A 25,207-nucleotide genomic window follows, 5' to 3' on the forward strand; every position below is an offset into this window, starting at 1 on the left:
TAGCTCCCTCAACCTTTCCTCATAAGACCTACCCTCCAAACCAGGCAGCATCCTGGTAAATCTCCTCTGCACTCTTTCCAGCGCTTCCACATCCTTCTTATAGTGAGGTGACCAGAACTGCACACAATATTCCAAATGTGGTCTCACCAAGGTCCTGTACAGTTGCAGCATAACCCCACGGCTCTTAAACTCCAACCCCCTGTTAGTAAAAGCTAACACACTATAGGCCTTCTTCACAGCTCTATCCACTTGAGTGGCAACCTTTAGAGATCTGTGGATATGGACCCCAAGATCTCTCTGTTCCTCCACAGTCTTCAGAACCCTACCTTTGACCCTGTAATCCACATTTAAATTAGTGCTACCAAAATGAATCACCTCACATTTATCAGGGTTAAACTCCATTTGCCATTTTTCAGCCCAGCTTTGCATCCTATCTATGTCTCTTTGCAGCCTACAACAGCCCTCCACCTCATCCACTACTCCACCAATCTTGGTGTCATCAGCAAATTTACTGATCCACCCTTCAGCCCCCTCCTCTAAGTCATTAATAAAAATCACAAAAGAGCAGAGGACCAAGCACTGATCCCTGTGGCACTCCGCTAGCAACCTGCCTCCAGTCCGAAAATTTTCCATCCACCACCACCCTCTGTCTTCGATCAGACAGCCAGTTACCTATCCAATCGGCCAACTTTCCCTCTATCCCACACCTCCTTACTTTCATCATAAGCCGACCATGGGGGACCTTATCAAACGCAGAACTCCCACTTACCTGATGAAGGAGCAGCGCTCTAAAAGCTAGTGGCTTGTGCTACCAAATAAACCTGTTGGACTTTAACCTGGTGTTGTGAGACTTCTGATAGTGATGATTGTCAGAGAATACAGCAGGATATTGATAGGCTGGAAAATTGGCTGGAGAAATGGCAGATGGAATTTAATCCGGACAAATGCGAGATGATGCATTTTGTTAGGTTCAATTTAGGTGGGAGCTATAAAATAAATGGCAGAACCATCAGGAGCATCGACACACAGAGAGATCTGGGCATGCGCCGGTCCACAGATCCTTAAAAGTGGCAGCACAGGTAGAAAAAGTGGTGAAGAAAGCATATGGCATGCTTGCCTTCATCGGCCGGGGGCATCGAGTATATGTGTTGGCAAATTATGTTACAGTTATATCAAACGTTGGTTAGGCCACATTTGGAATATTGTGTCCAATTCTGGTCACCACACTACCAGAAAGATGTGGAGGCTTTGGAGGGAGTTCGGAAAAGGTTTACCAGGATATTGCCTGGTATGGAGGGTATTAGCTATGAGGAGAGATTGAATAAACTGGGATTGTTCTCCCTGGAAAGACGGAGTCTGAGGGGCGACCTGATAGAAGTTTATAAAATTATGAGGGGCATAGATAAGGTGAACAGTTGGAAGTTTTTCCCAGGGCAGAAATAACAATAACAAGGGGGAACAAGTTCAAGATAAGGGATAAAGATTCAGTGGAGATGTGCAGAGGAAGTTTTTTTATACAGGGGTGGGGGCCTGGAATGCACGGCCAAGTGAGGTGGTTGAGGCAGACACGTTAGCCACATTTACCAATTATCTGGATAGACACATGAACAGGCGGGAATAGAGGGATACAGGCGGTTGGTCTAGATAGGATAATGTGATTGGCGCAGGCTTGGAGGGTCGAAGGGCCTGTTCCTGTTCCTGTGCTGTACTGTTCTTTGTTCTTTGTTTTGTGGATGACTCTTAACCGAAATGACCTCGCAAATCAATCAGTTCAAGGGCAATTAGGGATGGGCAACAAATGCTGACCTTTGCTAAAGATTCCCACAAAAGAATTTTTTAAAAATTACCACAGCCCCACATCACTCAGTTTTCTCAGCATGAGTTAACACTGCCGTTGAGCATTCCCACCTACTGGCTGTGTACTGTTGCCTATGACTGAGGAATGGCATGTGGAGGCCATTCAGCCCCTCGAGCCTGTTCCATCATTCAATCAGATCATGACTGTTAGAATGTAACCGATGACAACTTTGTATTGGATGTAATGTGACCAATGGTAACAAGCTGTAAGGGTCAGCTGACCCAGTAAACCATGGAACCAATTACAGAATGATGTGATGGTCAGCTGATTCATTATAAATAAGAACCTGTTGGGAATTGAGGGGCACTTGATCTGGCCCAGGGCGTGGCCCCAAGTTTGGAGTCATGAAGTTTCTTTATTAAAACCTTTCTTTGATTTATAAGTTGGAGTAAGTTTTGTTATATTTTTAATGTCTGCATTTGAAGAGTTGCTTCTGAAGGAACAATGGCTGCTCTGTACTTCAGTCCGTTTCTCTATTGATCCATATTGCTGATAATCTTGCCTAACACAGGTTCCTCAATCTCACCCTTGAATATTTCAGTTGTGTCCCCAGTATCCACAGCCTCTGCATGGACAGATTTGCAGATTTCAATACACTTTAAGTGAAAAAAAAGACAATTCCTGATTTTAGTTCAAAATGGCCTCCTAATTTTAAGTTCTTGTTACCGGTTCTCTCCTCAACCCCCACCACCAGATAGGATTCTTTCTCTCATCATTTAATCATTTAAAATGTCCTGACATGATCACCTCTTAATCTTCTAAATTCAACGGAATACGGACCTAGTCTGTGCAATCTGTCCTCATTTAACCCCTGAGGCACTGGTATATTATTTCCAAAAGCCAATATCACTTCCTGAGGTGCGGTGCCCACATCTGAACACAATACTCCAGATAGGATCGGACGAAGGCTCCGAGCAACTAAACATTACTTTCTCCCCTTTTGTATTCCAGTTCTTGAGAGAAGTGCCAAATTCCCTTTGTCTTTTGATTACTTTTTAAGGCTAGCTTTCCCTGACCTGTGTATGTGAATTTCTGCTGTTGGCACTTTGATAGCCATTCAAATTCAGGGTGTGAACCTGGGGCAAGTCGACTCAGAAAATGCTGGAAATACTCAGTAGGTCAAACAGATTAAAACAGAGTTAACCTGTTGGGCCTGTGACCTTTCATCAGACCAGTTTGCCACCCCTGTCAAGTTGCAGACAGATCGACAGTTGGCAGGCTACCCAGGTGAGCCCACCTGTAAACCTACTGGTGGGAGGCATAAAATTCTGGGGCAGGCAGTGGTGTAGTGGTATTATCGCTGGACTAGTAATCCAGAGACCGAGGTTCAAATCCCACCACAGCAGATGGTGACATTTGAATTCAATAAAAATCTTGAGTTAAAAGTCTAATGATCACCGTGAACCAATAGTCGTAAAAACCCCCATCTGGTTCACTAATGTCTTTTAGGGAAGGAAACGCGTCGTCCTTACCCAGTCTGGCCGACATGTAATCCCAGAGCTACAGCATTGTGGTTGACTCTTAACTACCCTCTGAAATAGCCGAGCGAGACACGGAGTTCAAGGGCAATGAGGGATGGGCAACAAATGCTGGCCTGGCCCAGCGACGCCCACATCCCATGAATAAATAGTTTTGAAAAAGTAATCAGTGCACTAAGAGTCTGGTAGAGGATGATTGGATCATGCATTCAAAAGAGAACAATTAAAATATACTATTATCTGGAAAGGAAACATTTGCAGAGCTTTGGGGAAAGGTGGGTTTTTAATTCATTCATGGTAATGTGGGCGTTGCTGCCAACAGCTTTTCAGGCTGGGATGGGAGTGTGAAACTGAAGGATTGGGAATAGGGCAGGGAAAGCCTTGGTGAGGGCCTTTGCCCAAATTGAGGCCATTTCCCATTCTCCCTCGAAGGAAAAAACAGTCAAATTAAAACCCATTTGGGTTTTGAACCAGTATCTTATTTCCCTGTTTTGCTGTTTTTTTCCCTCTGGACCAGCCTGTTTTAGTCTGGCGGGAGGATTGACCTTGCGTGGGGGAAGCCCAAAAAACAACAGACTTAGATCATCAGTGGGGGAGCGGTGTGTGGTGCTTTTGAAGTCCCTTAAGGTCCAGTGTCTCTGGACCTCCCTCCCCATACCGTCATGCCCAACTTACCCTTGAGACTCTAATTGTCCCCTTTGCATCCCCCCCTCCCTTTCCCCCTGGGCCTTCCCAGCCCTGGGACCCCTGGGTTTGTCTCCAGTGTATAGACTTAGTCGCAGTCATCCTCAGGCAGCAGAGCTGCCAGCCAATCAGATTGTCTAAGGTGGGTCATCTTCCCAAGCGAGGGGCGGGAGTCTCGCCATGCAGTCACTCCAGGCTCATTCCCGTGTGAACTGGCTGGGGGGCACACGGAGTCAGCAGCGATGTATTCCTCACTAACTCTCCGGATGGTGGGGAGCGAGATCCCACCAGTGAGAAATTCAGGCCTTTGTGATGAAGGCTCAGGAAGGGGGCTCCTGCCCGGAACATTCTGTTTCAGGGATGAGAGTGCCTCTCTACGCCACAGTCGACGTGGACTTAACCCTCCCTGTCTAATCACCTCACAGTCACAACACTGACTGTTCCAGCAGGAACCCTGAGCAGAATAATGAACAGAGTTCTGTAATTGTGGGAAAAACTGTATGTTTATCAGATGCTGCCCTCAGCTTCTGCAAATCTAGTTTAGTCAAAAAAAAAACAAGGTTTCAATAAAAGCCATTATACTCACTGTTAAACAGGGATTCAGATAGTCAATGCACAGATATTTCACATGGGCAGAGCCAGCTTTAATGTGAGCATGATAAAATAGAAATGTTCGAATGACTTATTTACAGGGTTAGAGTAAGGGTTGGTTCAGCTTGGCTAGGAGGGTGTGATCCTTGGCATCCTGTTGCTAGTTGCATCAAATTTTTATATTTAGGAACCTTAAATGATTAATGCCAGAACATACTTTAACTGCCCACACTCTAACACCACCCTGGGATCTCCATCACTGTCAAGCTCCTTCACTGAGAGTATGCTAGGGAGTGTTACAGTGAGGGGTGTGGGGTGTATCAGAGTGTTACAGCGAGGGGTGTGGGGTGTATCAGAGTGTTACAGTGAGGGGTGTGGGGTGTATCAGAGTGTTACAGTGAGGGGTGTGGGTATATCAGCGTGTTACAGTGAGGGGGTGCGGGGTATATCAGAGTGTTACAGTGAGGGGTGCGGGGTATATCAGAGTGTTACAGTGAGGGGTGAGGGGTATATCAGAGTGTTACAGTGAGGGGTATATCAGAGTGTTACAGTGAGGGGTGTGGGGTATATCAGAGTGTTACAGTGAGGGGTGTGGGTATATCAGCGTGTTACAGTGAGGGGGTGCGGGGTATATCAGAGTGTGACAGTGAGGGGTGTGGGGTATATCAGAGTGTTACAGTGAGGGGTGTGGGGTGTATCAGATGTTACAGTGAGGGGTGTGGGGTGTATCAGATGTTACAGTGAGGGGTGTGGGGTATATCAGAGTGTTACAGTGAGGGGTGTGGGGTATATCAGCGTGTTACAGTGAGGGGTGTGGGGTGTATCAGAGTGTTACAGTGAGGGGTGTGGGGTATATCAGAGTGTTACAGTGAGGGGTGTGGGGTATATCAGAGTGTTACAGTGAGGGGTGTGGGGTATATCAGAGTGTTACAGTGAGGGATGTGGGGTATATCAGAGTGTTACAGTGAGGGGTGTGGGGTATATCAGAGTGTTACAGTGAGGGGTGTGGGGTATATCAGAGTGTTACAGTGAGGGGTGTGGGGTATATCAGAGTGTTACAGTGAGGGATGTGGGGTATATCAGAGTGTTACAGTGAGGGGTGTGGGTATATCAGCGTGTTACAGTGAGGGGGTGCGGGGTATATCAGCGTGTTACAGTGAGGGGTGTGGGGTATTTCAGAGTGTTACAGTGAGGGGTGTGGGGTATATGAGAGTGTTACAGTGAGGGGTGTGGGGTATATCAGAGGGTTATAGTGAGAAGTGTGGAGTGTATCAGAGTGTTACAGTGAGGGGTGTGGGATATATCAGAGAGTTACAGTGAGGGGTGTGGGGTATATCAGAGTGTTACAGTGAGGAGTGTGGGGTATATCAGAGTGTGACAGTGAGGGGTGTGGGGTATATCAGAGTGTTACAGTGAGGGGTGTGGGGTATATCAGAGTGTTATAGTGAGGGGTGTGGGGTATATCAGAGTGTTACAGTGAGGGGTGTGGGCTGTTTCAGAGTGTTACAGTGAGGGGTGTGGGTATATCAGAGTGTTACAGTGAGGGGTGTGGGGTATATCAGAGTGTTACAGTGAGGAGTGTGGGGTATATCAGAGTGTGACAGTGAGGGGTGTGGGGTATATCAGAGTGTTACAGTGAGGGATGTGGGCTGTTTCAGAGTGTTACAGTGAGGGGTGTGGGTATATCAGAGTGTGACAGTGAGGGGTGTGGGGTATATCAGAGTGTGACAGTGAGGGGCGTGGGTATATCAGCGTGTTACAGTGAGGGGGTGCGGGGTATATCAGCGTGTTACAGTGAGGGGTGTGGGCTATATCAGAGTGTTACAGTGAGGGGTGTGGGGTATTTCAGAGTGTTACAGTGAGGGGTGTGGGGTATATCAGAGTGTTACAGTGAGGGGTATGGGGTATATCAGAGTGTTACAGTGAGGGGTGTGGGGTATATGAGAGTGTTACAGTGAGGGGTGTGGGGTATATCAGAGGGTTATAGTGAGGGGTGTGGGGTATATCAGTGTGTTACAGTGAGGGATGTGGGGTATATCAGAGTGTTATAGTGAGGGGTGTGGGTATATCAGAGTGTTATTATGAGGGGTGTGGGATATATCAGAGAGTTACAGTGAGGGGTGTGGGGTATATCAGAGTGTTACAGTGAGGGGTGTGGGGTATATCAGAGTGTTACAGTGAGGGGTGTGGGGTATATCAGAGTGTTACAGTGAGGGGTGTGGGGTATATCAGAGTGTGACAGTGAGGGGTGTGGGATATATCAGAGTGTTACAGTGAGGGGTGTGGGGTATATCAGAGTGTTACAGTGAGGGGTGTGGGGTATATCAGAGAGTTACAGTGAGGGGTGTGGGGTATATCAGAGTGTGACAGTGAGGGGTGTGGGATATATCAGAGTGTTACAGTGAGGGGTGTGGGGTATATCAGAGTGTTACAGTGAGGGGTGTGGGGTATATCAGAGTGTTACAGTGAGGGGTGTGGGGTATGTCAGAGTGTTACAGTGAGGGGTATATCAGAGTGTTACAGTGAGGGGTGTGGGCTGTTTCAGAGTGTTACAGTGAGGGGTGTGGGGTATATCAGAGTGTTACAGTGAGGGGTATATCAGAGTGTTACAGTGAGGGGTGTGGGCTGTTTCAGAGTGTTACAGTGAGGGGTGTGGGGTATATCAGAGTGTTACAGTGAGGGGTATATCAGAGTGTTACAGTGAGGGGTGTGGGCTGTTTCAGAGTGTTACAGTGAGGGGTGTGGGGTATATCAGAGTGTTACAGCGAGGGGTATATCAGAGTGTTACAGTGAGGGGTGTGGGCTGTTTCAGAGTGTTACAGTGAGGGGTGTGGGGTATATCAGAGTGTTACAGTGAGGGGTGTGGGGTATATCAGAGTGTTACAGTGAGGGGTGTGGGGTATATCAGAGTGTTACAGTGAGGGGTGTGGGGTATATCAGCGTGTTACAGTGAGGGGTGTGGGCTGTTTCAGAGTGTTACAGTGAGGGGTGTGGGGTATATCACCCTTACGTTCCTCAGCTTTTCTGTTGCCTTCATGTGTGGATCCCTTTTTCACTCAGTAATCAGCCCATGTGCCCTCTAATCATCGTTTCACTACTTCTGTCTGTGAAAATATTTTAGGACTGCTTTTTATGTTAGCTCCCAGTCTCCTCATAAACTGTCTTTGTTTCTGCTATATCCTTTTTTACTTCCCCTTTGAGCATTTCTATTCAGCCTGGTTCTCTCTTGTCTACTCAGACTAATATCTATCAAACACATCCCTTTTTTTCTTCATCCTGCTGTCTTTCCATACGTAGGGAGCACTGGATATGGTGGCCCTGTCGTTCCCCCCTCATGAGAATGGACCTTAACTGTCCCTGGACAAGTTGGGACTTTAGGGTGTGGGCTCGCTGCTCACATCCTTCTGCCATGCTGATGAAAAATGGGAAAGCTGGAATGAGGGCAGGAATCCCAGAATCGTGTCCCATCCGACATTTCTGAAAGTCCAGACTCTGGGAAGATCTGGCCCTGTTCCATTAATCCCTTTTTATATCACATTTGAACTCAGCAGCAGCATCGTGTTACTGTTCCCTTCCCTGCTTCTGACAGATGTTACACTAAAATGCCACGGTCATTTGCCCTATTTAACCACTCACCCACACCTAACCCTGATGATTGATGGAAAATCCAGCCCCATATTTGGGAAATCGGGTGATCACAGTATCAGTTTGTACTCACTCTCTCTCCTCTCCCCTCCTGTCCGAGCTGGAGAGACCAGAAGCGTTTCATTTGCAGTTGAAATGTGTCTGCTGGAATTTACAGGAAATGCACATTACATAGAAATCATAGAAACCCTACAGTACAGAAAGAGGCCATTCGGCCCATCGAGTCTGCACCGACCACAGTCTCACCCAGGCCCTACCCCCATATCCCTACATATTTTACCCGCTAATCCCTCTAATCTACGCATCCCAGGACACTAAGGGGCAATTTTAGCATGGCCAATCAACCTAACCCGCACATCTTTGGACTGTGGGAGGAAACCGGAGCATCCGGAGGAAACCCACGCAGACACAAGGAGAATGTGCAAACTCCACACAGACAGTGACCCGAGCCGGGAATCGAACCCAGGTCCCTGGAGCTGTGAAGCAGCAGTGCTAACCACTGTGCTACCATGCCGCCCAATAATAGATACAATATAATAGATACAGAATTACTTGTTACAGCCAATTACTGAATAGCAGGAACCCTTAAATTGGTCCCACACTTGGCACCTTGGTGATGGAGATTCGGTACAACATCAGAATGGGGCTGGGGTTCAGAAATTTTAAAATGCTAAATCATGTAATTTTATCCTTTAATAGTAATCCTGAATTTGTTTCCTTTCAGCCAAACAGCATCAGCTCCTGACCCAAGATGGATTCATGATGTACCTGCTGTCTTCTGATGGGGACGTGTTTAACTCTGAACATGACCAAGTTTACCAGGACATGACCCAGCCACTCAGCCACTACTTCATCTCCTCTTCCCATAACACCTATCTGATGGAGGACCAGTTCGGAGGACCAAGCAGTACTGAGGCATACATTAGGTAGCTATCATCAGGTTCTTACGTGAAATGCGTGTGGGTCACCTCGCTCCCAGTTTTAGCAGAGCTGGAGCCAAAACATAAAATCGGGAGTGTGATGGGATACTCTCCCCTTGTCTGGATCAGTGTGACTCCAACAACACTCAAAAAGCTCAACACCATCCAGGACTAAGCAGCCTTCACTCCCTCCACTATCAATGCTCAGTAGCAGCAGTGTGTACCATCTACAAGATGCACTGCAGCTAATCGCTCTTTCGACAGCACCTTCCAAACTCGCAACCTCCATCACCCAGAAGGACAAGGGCAGCAGAGACATGGGAACACCACAACTTGCAAGTTCCTCTCCAAGTCAACACAGTGGTCAATACTGCTGCTTCGCAGCACCAGGGACCCGGATTCAATTCCCGGCTTGGGGCACTGTCTGTGTGGAGTTTGCATGTTCTCCCCATGTATGTGTTAATGTAAGCCTTACTTGTGACTAATAAATAATAAACTTTAAACTTTAAGTCACTCAGCATCCTAACTTGGAGATACATCACTGTTCCTTCACTGTTGCTGGGTCAAAATCCTGGAACTCCCTCCCTAACAGCACTGTGGGTGTACCTACAGCACATGGACTGCAGTGGTTCAAGAAGGCAGCTTAACACCACCTGCTAAAGGGCAATTAGGGATGGGCAATAAATGCTGGCCTTGCCAGCGGTGCCAACATTCTATGAAGGAATAAAAATAAACTGTCCCTCATTTAGCAGCAATTAGGAATGTCAGTCAGAGGCCGTTGTATCAAATATCTCGGTGCTTCTGGCCCTTTCATTCGTTGTTGTTGCCTTCAAGCTCAGGCAGTGCTGGGGCCTTTTAATCAAATTATTCTTGGGATATGGGTGCCACTCACAAAGACTGGAATTTACTTCCCATCACTGGAGTAGGTGGTGGTGAGCTGCCATCTTGAACCACTGTGGTCCATGTGACGTAGATACACCCACAATGCTGTTAGGGAGGGAGTTCCAGGATTTTGACCCAGCGACAGTGAAGGAATGGTATATATTTCCAAGTCAGGATGATGGGGGGGTGGGGAACATGGAGGGGAACTGTGGGTAGTGGTATTCCCATGTATCTGCTGCCCTTGTCCTTCAAGGCGATAAAGGTTGTGTTTGCTGTCGATGGAGCCTTGGTGAGTTGCTTCACTACATATCAGAGTGTACAGACTGCTGTTAATGTGCTTCAGTAACAAAGGCAGTGAATCATGAAGGTGGTGGATGGGGTGCCAATCAAGCGGGGCTGCTTTGTCCTGGATGGTGTCGAGCTTCTTGAGTGTTGTTGGAGCTGCACCCATCCAGGCAAGTGGAGATTATTCCATCACACTCCTGATTTCTGACTTGTAAATGTTGGATACATTTGGGGAGTCAGGAGGTGAGTTACTGTCAGCTGTATTCACAGCCTCAGACCTGATCTTGTAGCCACAGTGTTTATGTGGCTGGTCCACAGAGTCAAGTGCTCATTTTTTAAAGGTTGTAAGTTTTCTGGCCTCTACCGCCCTCCCAGGCATTGCATTCCAGATTCCCACTACCCTCCGAGTGAAAAATACATTTCCTCCAATCCCCTCTAAACCTCCTGCCCCTCCCCTTAAGATTATGCCCCCTCATTATTTACTCCTCAACTAAGGAAACAGTTGCTTCCTATCTACCCTGTCCATATTCCTCATAATCTGTTACACCTCGATCATGTCCCCCCTCAGCCTTCTCTGCTCTAAGGAAAATCCAAGCCAATTCAGCCCCTCTTCCGAGCTGAAATGCTCTATCCCAGGCAACATCCTGGTGAATCTCCTCTGCACCCTCTCCAGTGCAATCACATCCTTCCTATAGTGATGCGACCAGAACCTCACACAGTACTCCAGCTCTGGCCTAACCAAAGTTTCGTACAGCTCCAACATAACCTCCCTGCTCTTGTATTCAATGCCACAACTGATAAAGGCAAGTGTTCCGTATGCCTTCTGAACTACCCTATTTACCTGTCCGGCTGCCTTCAGGGATCTGTGAATAAGTACCCCCAGATCTCTCTGCGCTTCTGAGCTTCCTAGTGTCCTGCCATTCGTTGAGTACTCCCTTGTCTTGTTACTCCTTCCAAAGTGCATCACCTCACACATTTCACTTCCATTTGTGCCATCAACTCATTGGGGCCAAGAGGAGCGAGAATGGAAGGGGCAGCCCCTCAGGATCACTGCCAGCCTGTACTCACCACCCTCAACCCCTCCTCCGAAGCCTCCACCAATTGAACCTGGCTGTGGCCCATAACCGGCCACATTTGTGCACCAGCTGTATGTTCCCCCACTGCCGCCCGCCCATCCCCACCCATTAGATGAGGCCTGGGGCTCTAACTGACAGAGTCTACTTCATCATTAGCCAAGCAAAAGCCACTTCCCACACTGATTCTTCATGCGTGAACCGAGGCCGCAGTCCAGTCTGGACACCCACAAAGTGTCTGGCTGGTGATCAGTTTTTCTCTTTGTTCTGGCTAGGCCAGCATTTATTGCCTATCCCTAATTATCCTTGGGAATGTGGAGGTGAGCTGCCTTCTTGAACCGCTGCAGTCCATGTGGTGTAGGAACACCCACAGTGCTGTTAGGGAGGGAAGAAACACCTGGTGCTCCGGTAAGTGAGTAGCTGAAGGGGAGGGTTACTGGATTAGTGGTCAATCAGAAATTATTGTCTGGTCGAATCAGGCCACACAAGTCAGTTCAGTTAGGAGCTGCAAAACTGCAAAACCGTGAGGACATTGCGGTGCATTTTCCCATGCGGTGATTTGTGGGCCAAGCCAATAAAAAGGCCCAGGTTCCAGAACTCAGGACATGGTGGAAGCTCGGGCTGCAGACATAGCTGATCCATAAAGCTGCTTTTCATCAAGGATAAGTCAGTTTAAAACATAGAGGAATCCTGGAAAAACAAGGAACATTAATATGATGAAAAGTCTTGGATGGCTTCTCCAATTTCAAGCTATTTCACCAACCACTTGAGTTATGCTTTTTGGGTCTGGCAGCTGCTTAACCCGAGCAGCTGGAGTTTCAAACCTCAATAGCAATTGGCAATGAAGAACTCGATCACATTCATACCATCAAAACCCTGGGCTATGCTGGAAGGTCGGCGCCGAGTTGTGGCGAATTTCGGGATCCATCCACTGGAGTTAATGACATTCCGAGAACAGCAGCCCAGAGAATTGCCCGACAACTTTGTGAGTTGATTCATGACAAGGGCAGAGCCTGCGATTTCTCACAGGAAGAAACAATCCCAATGGACAGGTTCGAGAAAGTCTTGTTGGGAGAAGGGAACAGGAAACAGTCAACAGTCTGGTCAGGATGGTAGGAAATACGAGGATTTGTTTACAGGCTGACAGACAATGATTGGAAATAACCCAAGTACCAAGACAGGGCTAGATACATGGGAGGTGAGGTTTTGCACATAAGTCATGGAACTATCCTGCATTTTGAGACTACTGCAGTGAGTGGAGGCTGAAGGGACATTGGGGGGTGACGGTGCAGAAAGTCTGGCTGTGGAGGTGTCATAGAGGTTTATAGCATGTAAACAGACCCTTTGGCCCAACTTGTCCATGCCGCCCATTTTTTGCCATTAAGCTAGTCCCAATTGTCCACATATTCCTCTATACCAAAGACGACAGCAGGGCACAGTCAAGCAAGAAGCAGATGCCAGACAGTGACGGCAACATAAAGGAGTGCCAAAGATCAGTCGAAGCACAGACGTATTTGTGAAATGGGCAGCAAACTAGGTCACGTAGAAGACACTGAGGAGGACATTTTGACCTTGAAAGCCAACAGGCTTTCCAGACTATAACAGGAGCAAAGTGCTGGTGACAGTTACCCAGTTGGAAGCTTAGACCACTGTCGATAAAATATGGCCCGAACAGAATGGCAAGCACATTCTTTATCTCAAGATTGACTTGGGAGCTCGTGCCAAGATTCTATCTTTGAGAATATGTATGTGAAAGTTGGCAATCAATGTTACAACCTATAAGAGGCAAGTGGACAGTGGGTAATGGTTCACCAATCCATTGTGTAACAGCCCTAACCCTGAAGTGCAGAAAATACAGTTCTGCACGGTTGTCACCTGTCTTCTATGTAGTAGACACACATGGTCCAGTTGTACCAGGATTGCCCAGCATGTAGGGAACTCAGAATTGTGACAATTCATGAAATCCACAAAACACCAGTACTGGTAGATAAAGCCAAGTATGACCTCATTGATTCAGTTACAGATTGAGAGTTAAAATACACGGACAGGTTTAATGCTGAGGGAGGTTTTAGACTGAAAGTTATTCGACATTGGAAAGATGATGCAATTCCTTCAATTGATTCACCTGGGAGGTGTAGTGAACACATCCAGCTCACCCTGAACACCAAACACACTCAACAGAAACTAAACACCAAACACACTCAACACAACCTGCAGACTAAACACACTCAACACAACCTGCAGATTAAACACACTCAACTCAACCTGCAGATTAAACACACTCAACACAACCTGCAGATTAAACACACTCAACACAACCTGCAGATTAAACACACTAAACACAGCCTGCAGACTAAACACACTCAACACAACCTGCAGACTAAACACACTCAACACAACCTGCAGATTAAACACACTCAACACAACCTGCAGATTAAACACACTCAACACAACCTGCAGATTAAACACACTCAACACAAACTGCAGACTAAACACACTCAACACAACCTGCAGACTAAACACACTCAACACAACCTGCAGACTAAACACACTCAACACAACCTGCAGACTAAACACACTCAACACAACCTGCAGATTAAACACACTCAACACAACCTGCAGATTAAACACACTCAACACAACCTGCAGACTAAACACACTCAACAGAAACTAAACACCAAACACACTCAACTCAAACTGAACAGGATGCCAAGAGAGGCGGAGAGGATGCCCAGGAATCAGCAACTCCTATCCAAGAGGGGTCAGAGCCAATAATGGATCCATATCGCAACTTGTGAGGAAACAAGAACAGCAAACAGAAAATCCTACAGATATTTGAAATGTCAGCAGTTTGTTTCGTCTTTAACCTTTCATCATTAGTGACTGATTCAAGCCTTACATATTTGTGAAGTTAGCAGCCCATTACAATGTGTGAGAAGACAAACCTCACCTTGTGTGTAATCTCTCACCTGAAATCAGCATCACATTGTTAATGTTCAGTGTGTGTTGTGGGTGTTAATGTTCAGTGTGTGTTGTGGGTGTTAATGTTCAGTGTGTGTTGTGGGTGTTAATGTTCAGTGTGTGTTGTGGGTGTTAATGTTCAGTGTGTGTTGTGGGTGTTAATGTTCAGTGTGTGTTGTGGGTGTTAATGTTCAATGCATTATGGATGTTTTTCAGAGCTCTCCTGAGGGGCTGTCGCTGTGTGGAATTGGACTGCTGGGAGGGGACAAATGGAGAGCCAATCATCTATCACGGATACACACTGACCTCAAAAATTCTCTTCAAAGACGTCATCACAACCATCCGGGATTACGCTTTCACAGTAAGTCAATGGGGATCATTCCCAGAGTCTGGTAAATCCACGCTGTGCTGTTGGGGGCACAATCTTAAACCTTGACATTCAGCAAGAAAATGCAGAAAGATTTCTTCTCTCGGTGTAGTGGGAATCAGGAATACTCTTTTTTAAAAGGCTGTAGGTGCTGGGGGATCAGGGGGAGCTTTCAATACTGACAGTCACTAAGGGGATATGAAGTTGAGGCAGGTTTATGTGGAGCTGGATGTTACGCTCCCCTGTCAGTGGGTTTGAAGGTGAAGGGGTATGTAAAACCCAGCGGGGAGCATTCCCACCGCCTACTGCCCATCACCCGGCTTGTCTGATATTCTCGAAGAGGTGGGGGAGGTGTTGGGTGGGCTGCCCTTGAGCCTATTGAGACCCTCATGGCAAGTTCAGGGTCTCACTCGCTGCTGCTGGTATAATATCTGCAGGAGGGGCAGTCCCACGTTATGAGGGAAGCTGCACAGCTTTAGCTTTGCGGGTTGGTGTCAGACAGGGGAAACCCTTAAAGCAATTAACATTGCTTCCGGTGTTAAATCACTGCAGTGAAGCCATCAGAATTGTAGAGGAGCTTCATCCCGAGTTTTAGTGGGAGCCTGGGGCAGGGATTGGGTGGAAGGGGTGAGGGGGTGAGGGGGGGTGTGGCTGTGCACAGGGATCCTGGCTCCTATAAAATCCAACTCATGGACTTGCGATGTCATAGAATCACTACAGTGCAGAAAGAGGCCATTTGGCCCATCAACAACAATCCCACCCAGGACCTATCCCCATAACCCACACATTTACTCTAATTCCCCTCGACACTAAGGGGCAATTTAGCATGGCCCATCAACCAAACCCGCACAACTTTGGAGTGTGGGAGGAAACCGGAGCACCCAGAGGAAACCCACGCAGACACGGCGAGAACGTGTAAATTCCACACAGACAGTCACCCAAGGCCAGGATTGAACCTGGGTCCCTGGCATTGTGAGGCAGCAGTGCCACTGTGCCACCCCATGTCGATGATTGGGTGGCTGAACAGGCTGGAGGGGTTAAGTAGCCTCTTCCTCTGCTCCCAGCTCCTCCCAAATCTCCATTTCCTTCTCAGCTTCTAAGAAGCTCCAGCTTCACATTTTAAACGGGACGAGTTCAAACACAATTCCCACCCATTGCCTGTCACATTTGGATCATTTCTGGAAACACTTGCCTCCCCTAATTCCCTTTCCTTTTCCCGGAGACTGATGAATTTAGTTTTGGATCCTGTTCCAGTTTCATTGCCTCCGTCAGGGTCCTACTTTAGGATTGTCCCTTTAGGGGCAACACAGCAGAGTAAGGGTCACATGGTCTGTGCAACCAATCAGGACTCAAAGTGTGGAATCACCCCATGGCGAGAAAGGCTTCTTAGGAAACAGAGACATTTTGGGAGCTGGCTGTAGCCATGAGGCTGCTGTTTGTTTTACTCATAACACCTTCTGTGTTTCTAATGAAGTCTGTGAGCATGCATCATTACAATGCCTTTTATCTTGTCTCTTCACACCCTTCATATCAAAGTGAATCACTCCACCCTTCCCTGAATTAATCTGCCATTCCACCACCTGTCCTATGTCCTTTTGAAGTTTTGATGTGGAGATGCCGGCGTTGGACTGGGGTAAGCACAGTAAGAAGTCTCACAACACCAGGTTAAAGCCCAACAGGTTTATTTGGTAGCAAATACCCAGATATCCACTCCATCTGACGAAGGAGCTCTGCTCCAAAAGCTTATGGTATTTGCTACCAAATAAACCTGTTGGACTTTAACCTGGTGTTGTAAGACTTCTTACTTTTGAAGTTAAACACTGTTATCTCCACAGTTCACAATACTGTACATCCAAGGCGAGGTTATTATTAAACCAAGAAAAGCAGTGTTTCTGGAACCGACACCGTGTGGAACTTCCTCCCAAGAAAAAACAACCATTCACCACCGCTCTTGACTCCCTCTCACTCAGCTAACCTGGTATCCTTACTGTCACTGTTCTTTTATTTTACGAGCTTCAACTTTGCTGATGAACGTGTTATATGGCACGAACTGTGCCAATTATTAGCACTCTCTGTAACAATCATCTTGATTTGATTCGATTTATTATTGTCACATGTATTAACATACAGTGAAAAGTATTGCTTCTTGTGCGCTAAACCGACAAAGCATACCGTTCATAGAGAAGGAAAGGAGAGAGTGCAGAATGTAGTGTTACAGTCATAGCTAGGGTGTAGAGAAAGATCAACTGAATGCAAGGTAGGTCCATTCTGATGGCAGTCTGATGGCAGCAGGGAAGAAGCTGTTCTTGAGTCGGTTGGTATGTGACCTCGGACTTTTGTATCTTTTTTCTGACGGAAGAAGGTGGAAGAGAGAATGTCCGGGGTGCGTGGGGTCCTTAATTAAGCTGGCTGCTTTTCCAAGGCTGCGGGAAGTGTAGACAGAGTCAATGGATGGGAAACTGGTTTGTGTGTTGGGTTGGACTACATTCACGACCTTTTGTAGTTCCTTGCGGTCTTGGGCAGAGCAGGAGCCATACCAAGCTGTGATACAACCAGAAGGAATGCTTTCTGTGGTGCATCTGTAAAAGTTGGTGAGAGTTGGAACTGACATGCCAAATTTCCTTAGTCTCCTGAGAAAGTAGAGGAAAGCTAGTGTGGCATGTGGGAATAGGAAGAGGCTAATCAAACCTCTGAACCTGCTCTGGCCATTCAAACATCCGGGGCTGTTTTACATCTCAACTTTCACCTTTGATCTTTAACCCTTCCCTAAAGGGCAAGAGTGCAGTAGGGAGGCTGAAGACTGAAAGACTCTGTGATGGGCACCCTCTTACCTCCTATTGTCTGAAAAGCCAAAACCTTCAGCAAAGGATTAAACATTCCATGTCCCTCGTGGCACACGAGGATGAGTTTGAAATTCAAAACCCGCTTCCTACTTTACCTCTGGTAGTCACTGCTGTTTGACGGGATCCAGCACACCACACAGGGACTTATGATCGGTTTCCGATCTCTGTTTCCTGATCCCCCCCATTTCCCAATTTTCCTGTCTCTATCCTGACATTTCCCAACTCCCAATTCGTGAAACCTCAGGAGATGTTAGGAAGCATTTCTACACACAAAGGATGGTAACGATTTGGAACTTTCTGCCACAAACAGCAGTTTTTGATTTGATTTGATTTATTATTGTCACAGTGTATACAGTGAAAAGTATTGTTTCTTGCACGCTATACAGACAAAGCATACCGTTCATAGAGAAGGAAAGGAGAGAGTGCAGAATGTAGTGTTAGAGAAAGATCAATTTAATATGAGGTAGGTCCATTCAAAAGTCTGATGGCAGCAGGGAAGAAGCTGTTCTTGAGTTGGTTGGTACGTGTCCTCAGACTTTTGTATCTTTTTCCCGAAGGAAGAAGGTGGAGGAGAGAATGTCCAGGTGCGTGGGGTCCTCGATTATGCTGACTGCTTTTCCGAGGCAGTGGGAAGTGTAGACAGAGTCAATGGATGGGAGGCTGGTTTCAGTGATGGATTGGGCTACATTCACAATCTTGTGTAATTTCTTGCGGTCTTGGGCAGAGCAGGAACCATACCAAGCTGTAATACAACCAGAAAGAATGCTTTCTCTTGGGGCATCTGTAAAAGTTGGTGAGAGTCATAATGGACATAGCAAATGTACTTAGTCTCCTGAGTTCAGTTGATGCGAGATCAGTTGCTATCTTTAAATCTGAGATGGATAAATGGGCCAAAGGCAGGTATATGGAGTTAAACCACAGATCAGCCATGATCGCGGAATGGCAGAACAGGCTCGATGGGCTGAATGGCCTACTCCTGTTCCTATGTTCCTGGGGCAGCTGATGATGATCAACCTCTTCACTGGCGCCAATTCCTCAGGCAACCCTGGAGCAAACATCAGCTCCTCCTCATACTGACTCATTCAGATGCCCAGGTCACACTAACGGACCAACATCAATGTTTGCCCAATTCAAGCCTCTGAGAAGGAGGGGTGTGAAACCGCTCGAAGATTGTAATCTCAGTCATCCATTCAAGGGAAAGGAAATGAAAGGGTGGTGGTTTCCTGTATTAAAGAACCATCCTGCGTGCCACCCAATCAAACATTACATTCACAAAAAAGAAAATAGCTGCAGATTTTAAAAATCTAAAATCCAGAAAAACAATCCCATCAGACTCTGGAAAAAGACACCTTAACATTCCTCCTCCTCCCAGGAACCACACAGGTAATCTGGCACATGCTGCTAGGAAGACCTGCTCTCCCCCACTGCCCATGGAACTGGATGTGAGCACTGCACTGGGTCCAGACATGATGTGGAGATGCCGGTGTTGGACTGGGGTGGGCACAGTAAGAAGTCTCACAACACCAGGTTAAAGTCCAACAGGTTTATTTGGTGGCACGAGCTTTCGGAGCGGGTCACCTGATGAAGGAGCAGTGCTCCGAAAGCTCATGCTACCAAATAAACTTGTTGGACTTTAACCTGATGTTGTGTGACTTCTTACTGTGTCCAGACAGTGCCCCAATATGACGGCCAGAATCCTTTTCGGTCTCACACCCCAATATTAAAGGGAGCTATCTCGGAAATAGGTAACCCTTTGCAAACCCTGTGTTTCACCCTTTTCAAAATGGCACCCACCACATTGCTGGTGTTAACAGGTGGTGAAGTTACCAACCCAGTGGTGCCACCCCATTAATATCAGGAGAAAGGAATCAACGTTCAGCACATTAGATCATAAAATTACAGAGTGTGCTGTACAGTCGTACACCCACTGTGTAAAATCACACAACCGCTGTTCACAGTCACACACTGACTGTGTACAGTCACACACTGACTGTGTACAGTCACACACTGACTGTGTACAGTCACACACTGACTGTACAGTCACACACTGTCTGTGTACAGTCACACACTGTCTGTGTACAGTCACACACTGACTGTGTACAGTCACACACTGACTGTGTACAGTCACACACTGTGTACAGTCACACACTGTCTGTGTACAGTCACACACTGTCTGTGTACAGTCACACACTGTCTGTGTACAGTCACACACTGTCTGTGTACAGTCACACACTGTCTGTGTACAGTCACACACTGACTGTGTACAGTCACACACTGACTGTGTACAGTCACACACTGACTGTACAGTCACACACTGACTGTACAATCACACACCCTCTGTGGATAAACAATCACATACTCACTTGAGTACAATCATAAACCCAAGCGTGGCGCAGGTTTAGGAATATACGACTTATACAACTTTCTGAAATGCACACCTGACCCGTGCATGAGCTTGTCCAGGATTCAGGTTTCCTCACTCACGGCTTGGGTTCAGTGCAGTGCAGCTTTCTATCTGCAGAGGAATGCAGCAGGGATGTGGATGTGGAGGCAGGCTGGTTAGAAAGCTTGTCTCTGTTGAACACAGCAGCTCAGCTGTCAACATTACTTAAAAAGCCCCACAAAGCACAACCAGTACCCCATCAACATGTGCCCCCCCCCAACCCCATGCTACCCCTTGGTATCCTCCAGGTGTCACCCAGTATCCACTGTGTACAGTTCTCAGGAGTCATTAGCAATGGGAACTATTTTAAAATTATAAAGATATAAACCTGCGATAAAGGAATAAAGTACTTATTTGAACTTCTACTACAAAAGAAGCTTCTTCACCTGAAGGAAAATATCCTTTAATTGGCCATCACGTTTGTACTCTCAAACCATATCAAAGGCTGAATATGTGTTATAACCTCATTCCCTTAAAACAGCTGTGTCCACAGATCAAAGGTTGTAAAACTCAGCCAAGCATTCATAACGGCCACCACTATCAAAGCATTAGCTTCCCAACTCCAAAGACCAACATTGAAAGAACAGTCATTGTCTTCTGCATTCGAAAGCAGATTGCCTGTCAATCAATGGAGGGGGAACAGATGCTCAGATTTTTAAAAATCTTTCAAAACTCGGAGATTTCTTCCCAGACAGAGCTGCCTGGATTCACATTCCAATGTCAAACATCCCGAAGACAATTTACCAACACATTTTCCACATTTTTGAATAAATTATGAGTATAGTCACAGCCACTGTATATTCACACTCCCAGTGTACAATCACATGTTATCGTGCTAAATAAATGAATGATCCTATAATATGAATTAAACAAAGCTTGTAAAAGCAAAGTAAAAATTTTGTGTGAAGAAATTCTAACTATCGCACAGTGAGAATGAATTGAATTATTTCTTGTTCCAGAGTATAACCCTGAACTGATGTTTCTCTCGTTCTAATCATTTGCCCAACAAATATTTGTAGTTTTCTGGGGTTGCCTATGATTGGCTGATGTCTGGAATCCTCTTGAATCTTCTCCCCAGGTCTCTCCGTATCCTGTTATTCTGTCCCTGGAGAATCACTGTGGTCAGGAGCAGCAGACAGTCATGGCGCGGCACTTAAAGGAAATTCTCGGCGACATGCTGGTATCCGCACCGATCGATGGCAAAGACCCGAATGAGCTTCCATCGCCCGAGGTAACCGTGCGCCCAGTGACTGTGTCATGTCTCTCTGTGTATTGACTCTGTTTATTGACTGTGGATGACTCATTGGGATGGGGATAATGCCAGATGAGTCCTGTGGGGGGTAATTAATGGAGAACTGGTGGAGAATGTTGCGCAGACAGATTGTCGATGTGAGTACTCCTCTCCTGGTGACTCTCGAATTTTGTCTTAAATACTTTTCTTCCTCTTCAAGATCTGAGTAGTAATCCCGGATTTCAATTGGCATTTTTTTGTTCGTTGGTGGGACATGAGTGTCGCTGGCTGACCAGCATTTATTGCCCATCCCTAGTTGCCCTTGAGGAGGTGGTGGTGAGCTGCCTTCTTGAAACACTGCAGTCCATGTGCTATGGGTTGACCCACAATGCCATTAGGGAGGGAATTCCAGGATTTTGACCCAGCAACTGCGAAGGAACGGCGATATATTTCCAAGTCATGATGGTGAGTGGCTTGGAAGGGAACTTGCAGGAGGTGGTGTTCCCATGTATCTGCTGCCCTTGCCCTTTGAGATGGAAGTGGTCGTGGGTTTGAAAGGCGCTATCCAAGATCTTTCCAAAGACATTCAAGCTCCGCAGTTTCTCTTTGAGTTCTCCAATACATCTCAATCCTGTATGGTCTTGGTTATGGAGTTCTTTCGATGATTGCACCTTTCTTTATTCTTTCATGAGTTGTGGATGTCACTGGCAAGGCCAGCATTGTGTTTCTGATGTTAACTGATATATATGGCACTGGTAGGGTAAGAGAACATTCAGTAGGGTTGGATGCAAACTAAAACAGAGGTTTATTCAGTAGCTGTTAACTCTACCAAGGCTTGATCTAGACTGCAGCAAAGCCCACGAAGCAGCCAATGATCTCACAAACCATTCACGTGACTAGACTCTTGAAGTGACAGCGCAACAATTTAACAACAACACCAAATACATAATATTAATCCTTTCCTTTACACCTGTCCACCCACCTCCTCGCAATTTCATGGGCACCACGTGGTCCACCCCATGGTCTAATTGAGAGCCTTAAGTGGGCAATTCACACCAAATTAAGAGCCTTGTCCTGATGTCACTCCAATTTAATGGGATAACATGTAGCCTGGCAGGATTAACCCTGTGGACTGCTGGTCAGTGAAAAGAGGGCTGGTGCCTCCTTCCCGGACCCCGTGCACCAGAGGACCATCCCTCAAAGCTTTGACTCCCCATGTCCACCCTCCACCCCTCCCTCTCCAACATCCCTCCCTCCTCATGGAACGTGCAAGGCTGGCCCCAAAGGGATCCCGCACAGTCCTGTGTTTGGTGGTTCGCCAGGGTCCTGCCTCTCTCTGGGCCCCCTGCAATACCGGCAGTGGCCACTGACCCCGGTGTGGCACACAACTGCTGGCCTCCGATTGGCTGGCAGCTCAATGAGACAGATGAAAGCCTCGCCTTTTTCGAATTAAATGGCCGTCGCCAGTGGGACACACTGGTGAAGCAGAGATGGTCCTTAAATCTCTGCTGTGGTGTGGGACCCTCAGTGTATAAAACTCCACAAGAAGATATTATTACAGATGACTAAAAGTTTGCATGAAGTATTAAGTCTTAAGGAAAAAGAGTAATAAAGAAACAAAGATTCAGGCAGGCAATTGCAGTGATTTGAGCCTCTGAGTCTGACTCCTGTTTAAACTGCTGGTGGGAGTGGGGTTTGTGCAGATTCAGCTGTGCAAAGGGGTTTAATCCCCAATAATCTCGGACATATTGGAAACCCAACATGATCCCACCCATATCCAGCTTTGATCAGGGTATGTTTAGCAGTGGGAGCGCCTGGGTTAACAGCCGATGCACAGGATTCCTGAGACATGTAGAACTCACTGGGCCAGCCTGTCAGGAGCCCGAGGGACATTCCCTGTTTAATGAAACTGACAGAGTTGAAATCCATTCAGCAGTGAGACTGCATTAGATCCTGACCCAGCACTCGCTCTGAAAGTGTGAGTGACTCCTTCTCAGGTCATTTCCAACGTGTTAGACGTTGCTGTGGACTTTACTGACCTTGAGTTGAAATTCCCAGCTGTCAGCCTTCACAACAGCAACACACGCAGCTCGATCTTTGCCCCGGTCAGGTGTAGCACCAGCGAACCCCTCACCTCGCTATCTGGCATGTTGAGTAAACTGCAGATGGTGTGACCATAGACTTCCTGCTTCCCACCACACTTACCTTTCCTTAGTCTCTCTCTCTCTCTCTCTGCCCCCCCCCCCCCCGCCCCAACCTGCACTCCTGCTTTCAGACACCCAAAAGACTGCCACCTGCCCAGTCACAGCAGAAAAAGAGAGAGCTACAGCACAGCACTGATGAAGAACTTTAGTTCCTGATCTGACCTCCAGCTTAGACACTGGTGCTGCACTTAGCTTGGAGGCTGCGATAGAGTTAGGGTCAGCACACGGTGAGGCAATGGCCAAGGTGAAAGAAGGAGTCTCCTGGGCACCCAGTTTGGGTTCCGCCAGGGTCACTCAGCTCCTGACCTCATTACAGCCTTGGTTCAAACATGGATAAAGGAGCTGAATTCCAGAGACGAGATGAGAGTGACAGCCCTTGACAAGGCTGTATTTGACCGAGTGTGGCATCAAGGAGCCTTAGTAAAACTGGAGTCAATGGGAATCAGGAGGAAAACACTCCGCTGGTTGGGAATCATACCCGGCACAAAGGAAGATGGTTGTGGTGGTTGGAGGTCAAACATCTCAGCTCCAGGACATCACTGCAAAAGTTCTGTCCAATGATTATTATGATGTGGAGATGCCGGCGTTGCCAGCATCTCCACATCTTGATCCTTCTGCCAACGGGAACAGTTTCTCCCTATCTACTCTGTCCAGGCCCCTGACGATTTTGAATACCTCGATCAAATCTCCTCTCGATCTTCACCTCTCCACGGAAAATAGCCCAAACCGCTCCAAACTATCCACACCTCAAAGTACTTCATTAGTTAGAAAACATTCTTAGCTTGTGAAGGTTGCTATAGAAATGCAGGGTGGCATTCCCAGCTAAGTCATGAGATTGTCATGAAAAGTCCATCCAGCAGAGACAATCATTCGATTTTTGTCTTACAGGAACTCAAAGGCAAGGTTCTAATAAAAGGGAAGAAGTTTGATTGCTCTGGACCCGTGATAGATCAGGAGGAAGCACCAGAGGATGACGAAGATGAAAATGTGAACAATGGAGACAAAAGCAGAAAGGTAACCAGATGCTTGAGGCAAGGCCACAATTAAAGAGGTTGTGGTAATGATTAACCTGGTCCACTATAATCTGATTTACAACATCACTCGCTCCCTCATTATCACTCCCTCTCCAAGGTTTCTGCAGTATTTGTGAATTCTGATGACATCCCTGTACAGTGTAAGTGTAATGTTACACAAGACCTTAATGATGCATGTCCTGATAAATGAAAAGCCCATTATTCTCCCAATCGAAGCATTACATTGATTTGAGCAGATTGTCATGTGCAGTGTGTTACACAATGTGTATCTACTCCACTGGCTGAAGGGACATGCATACAGGAAGATAACTGAAGGAGGAAGTCATAAGTCCATTAGTTACTTAGATTCACTGCATATGAGAGTGCTTCTGTGAGTGTACATGTGTGAGTAAGAGTTTGTATGTGTTGTATGTATATGTCAGTCTACATTCTTTTAATTATTTCATGAGATTTGGCTGACAAGGCAAATATTAGTTCCTCATCCAGGATTGCTAGGCCATTTCAGGGGGCAGTTAAGAGTCAACCACATTACAGTGGGTCTGGAGTCACATGTAGGCCGGACTGAGCAAGCTTGGCAGATTTCCTTCCCTAAAGGATGTGAGTGAACCAGATAGGTTTTTAAAACAGTCAATGGTTTTGTGATCACCCTTCCTGAGACTAGCTTTATATTCCAGATTTTATTAATTGAATATAAATTCCATCAGCTGC

The 25,207-nt window shown here is 46.7% G+C and overlaps 1 protein-coding gene across 1 annotated transcript in view; it reads left to right on the top strand.

The window, feature by feature from the left end:
• Positions 1 to 25,207, top strand: part of LOC144488783 (1-phosphatidylinositol 4,5-bisphosphate phosphodiesterase delta-3-like) — a gene marked incomplete at its 3' end in the record, with an annotated part of 60,409 nt that overhangs the window by 23,977 nt on the left and 11,225 nt on the right. The window contains exons 4-7 of the mRNA XM_078206882.1: positions 8,981 to 9,182; positions 14,594 to 14,738; positions 21,109 to 21,261; positions 24,354 to 24,479. Of these exons, the coding sequence (XP_078063008.1) occupies positions 8,981 to 9,182; positions 14,594 to 14,738; positions 21,109 to 21,261; positions 24,354 to 24,479 (626 nt within the window). The remainder of the gene's footprint in view (positions 1 to 8,980; positions 9,183 to 14,593; positions 14,739 to 21,108; positions 21,262 to 24,353; positions 24,480 to 25,207) is intronic.

This window comes from Mustelus asterias, unplaced genomic scaffold (genome assembly GCF_964213995.1).
Source record: "Mustelus asterias unplaced genomic scaffold, sMusAst1.hap1.1 HAP1_SCAFFOLD_1858, whole genome shotgun sequence".
Lineage (NCBI taxonomy): Eukaryota > Metazoa > Chordata > Chondrichthyes > Carcharhiniformes > Triakidae > Mustelus > Mustelus asterias.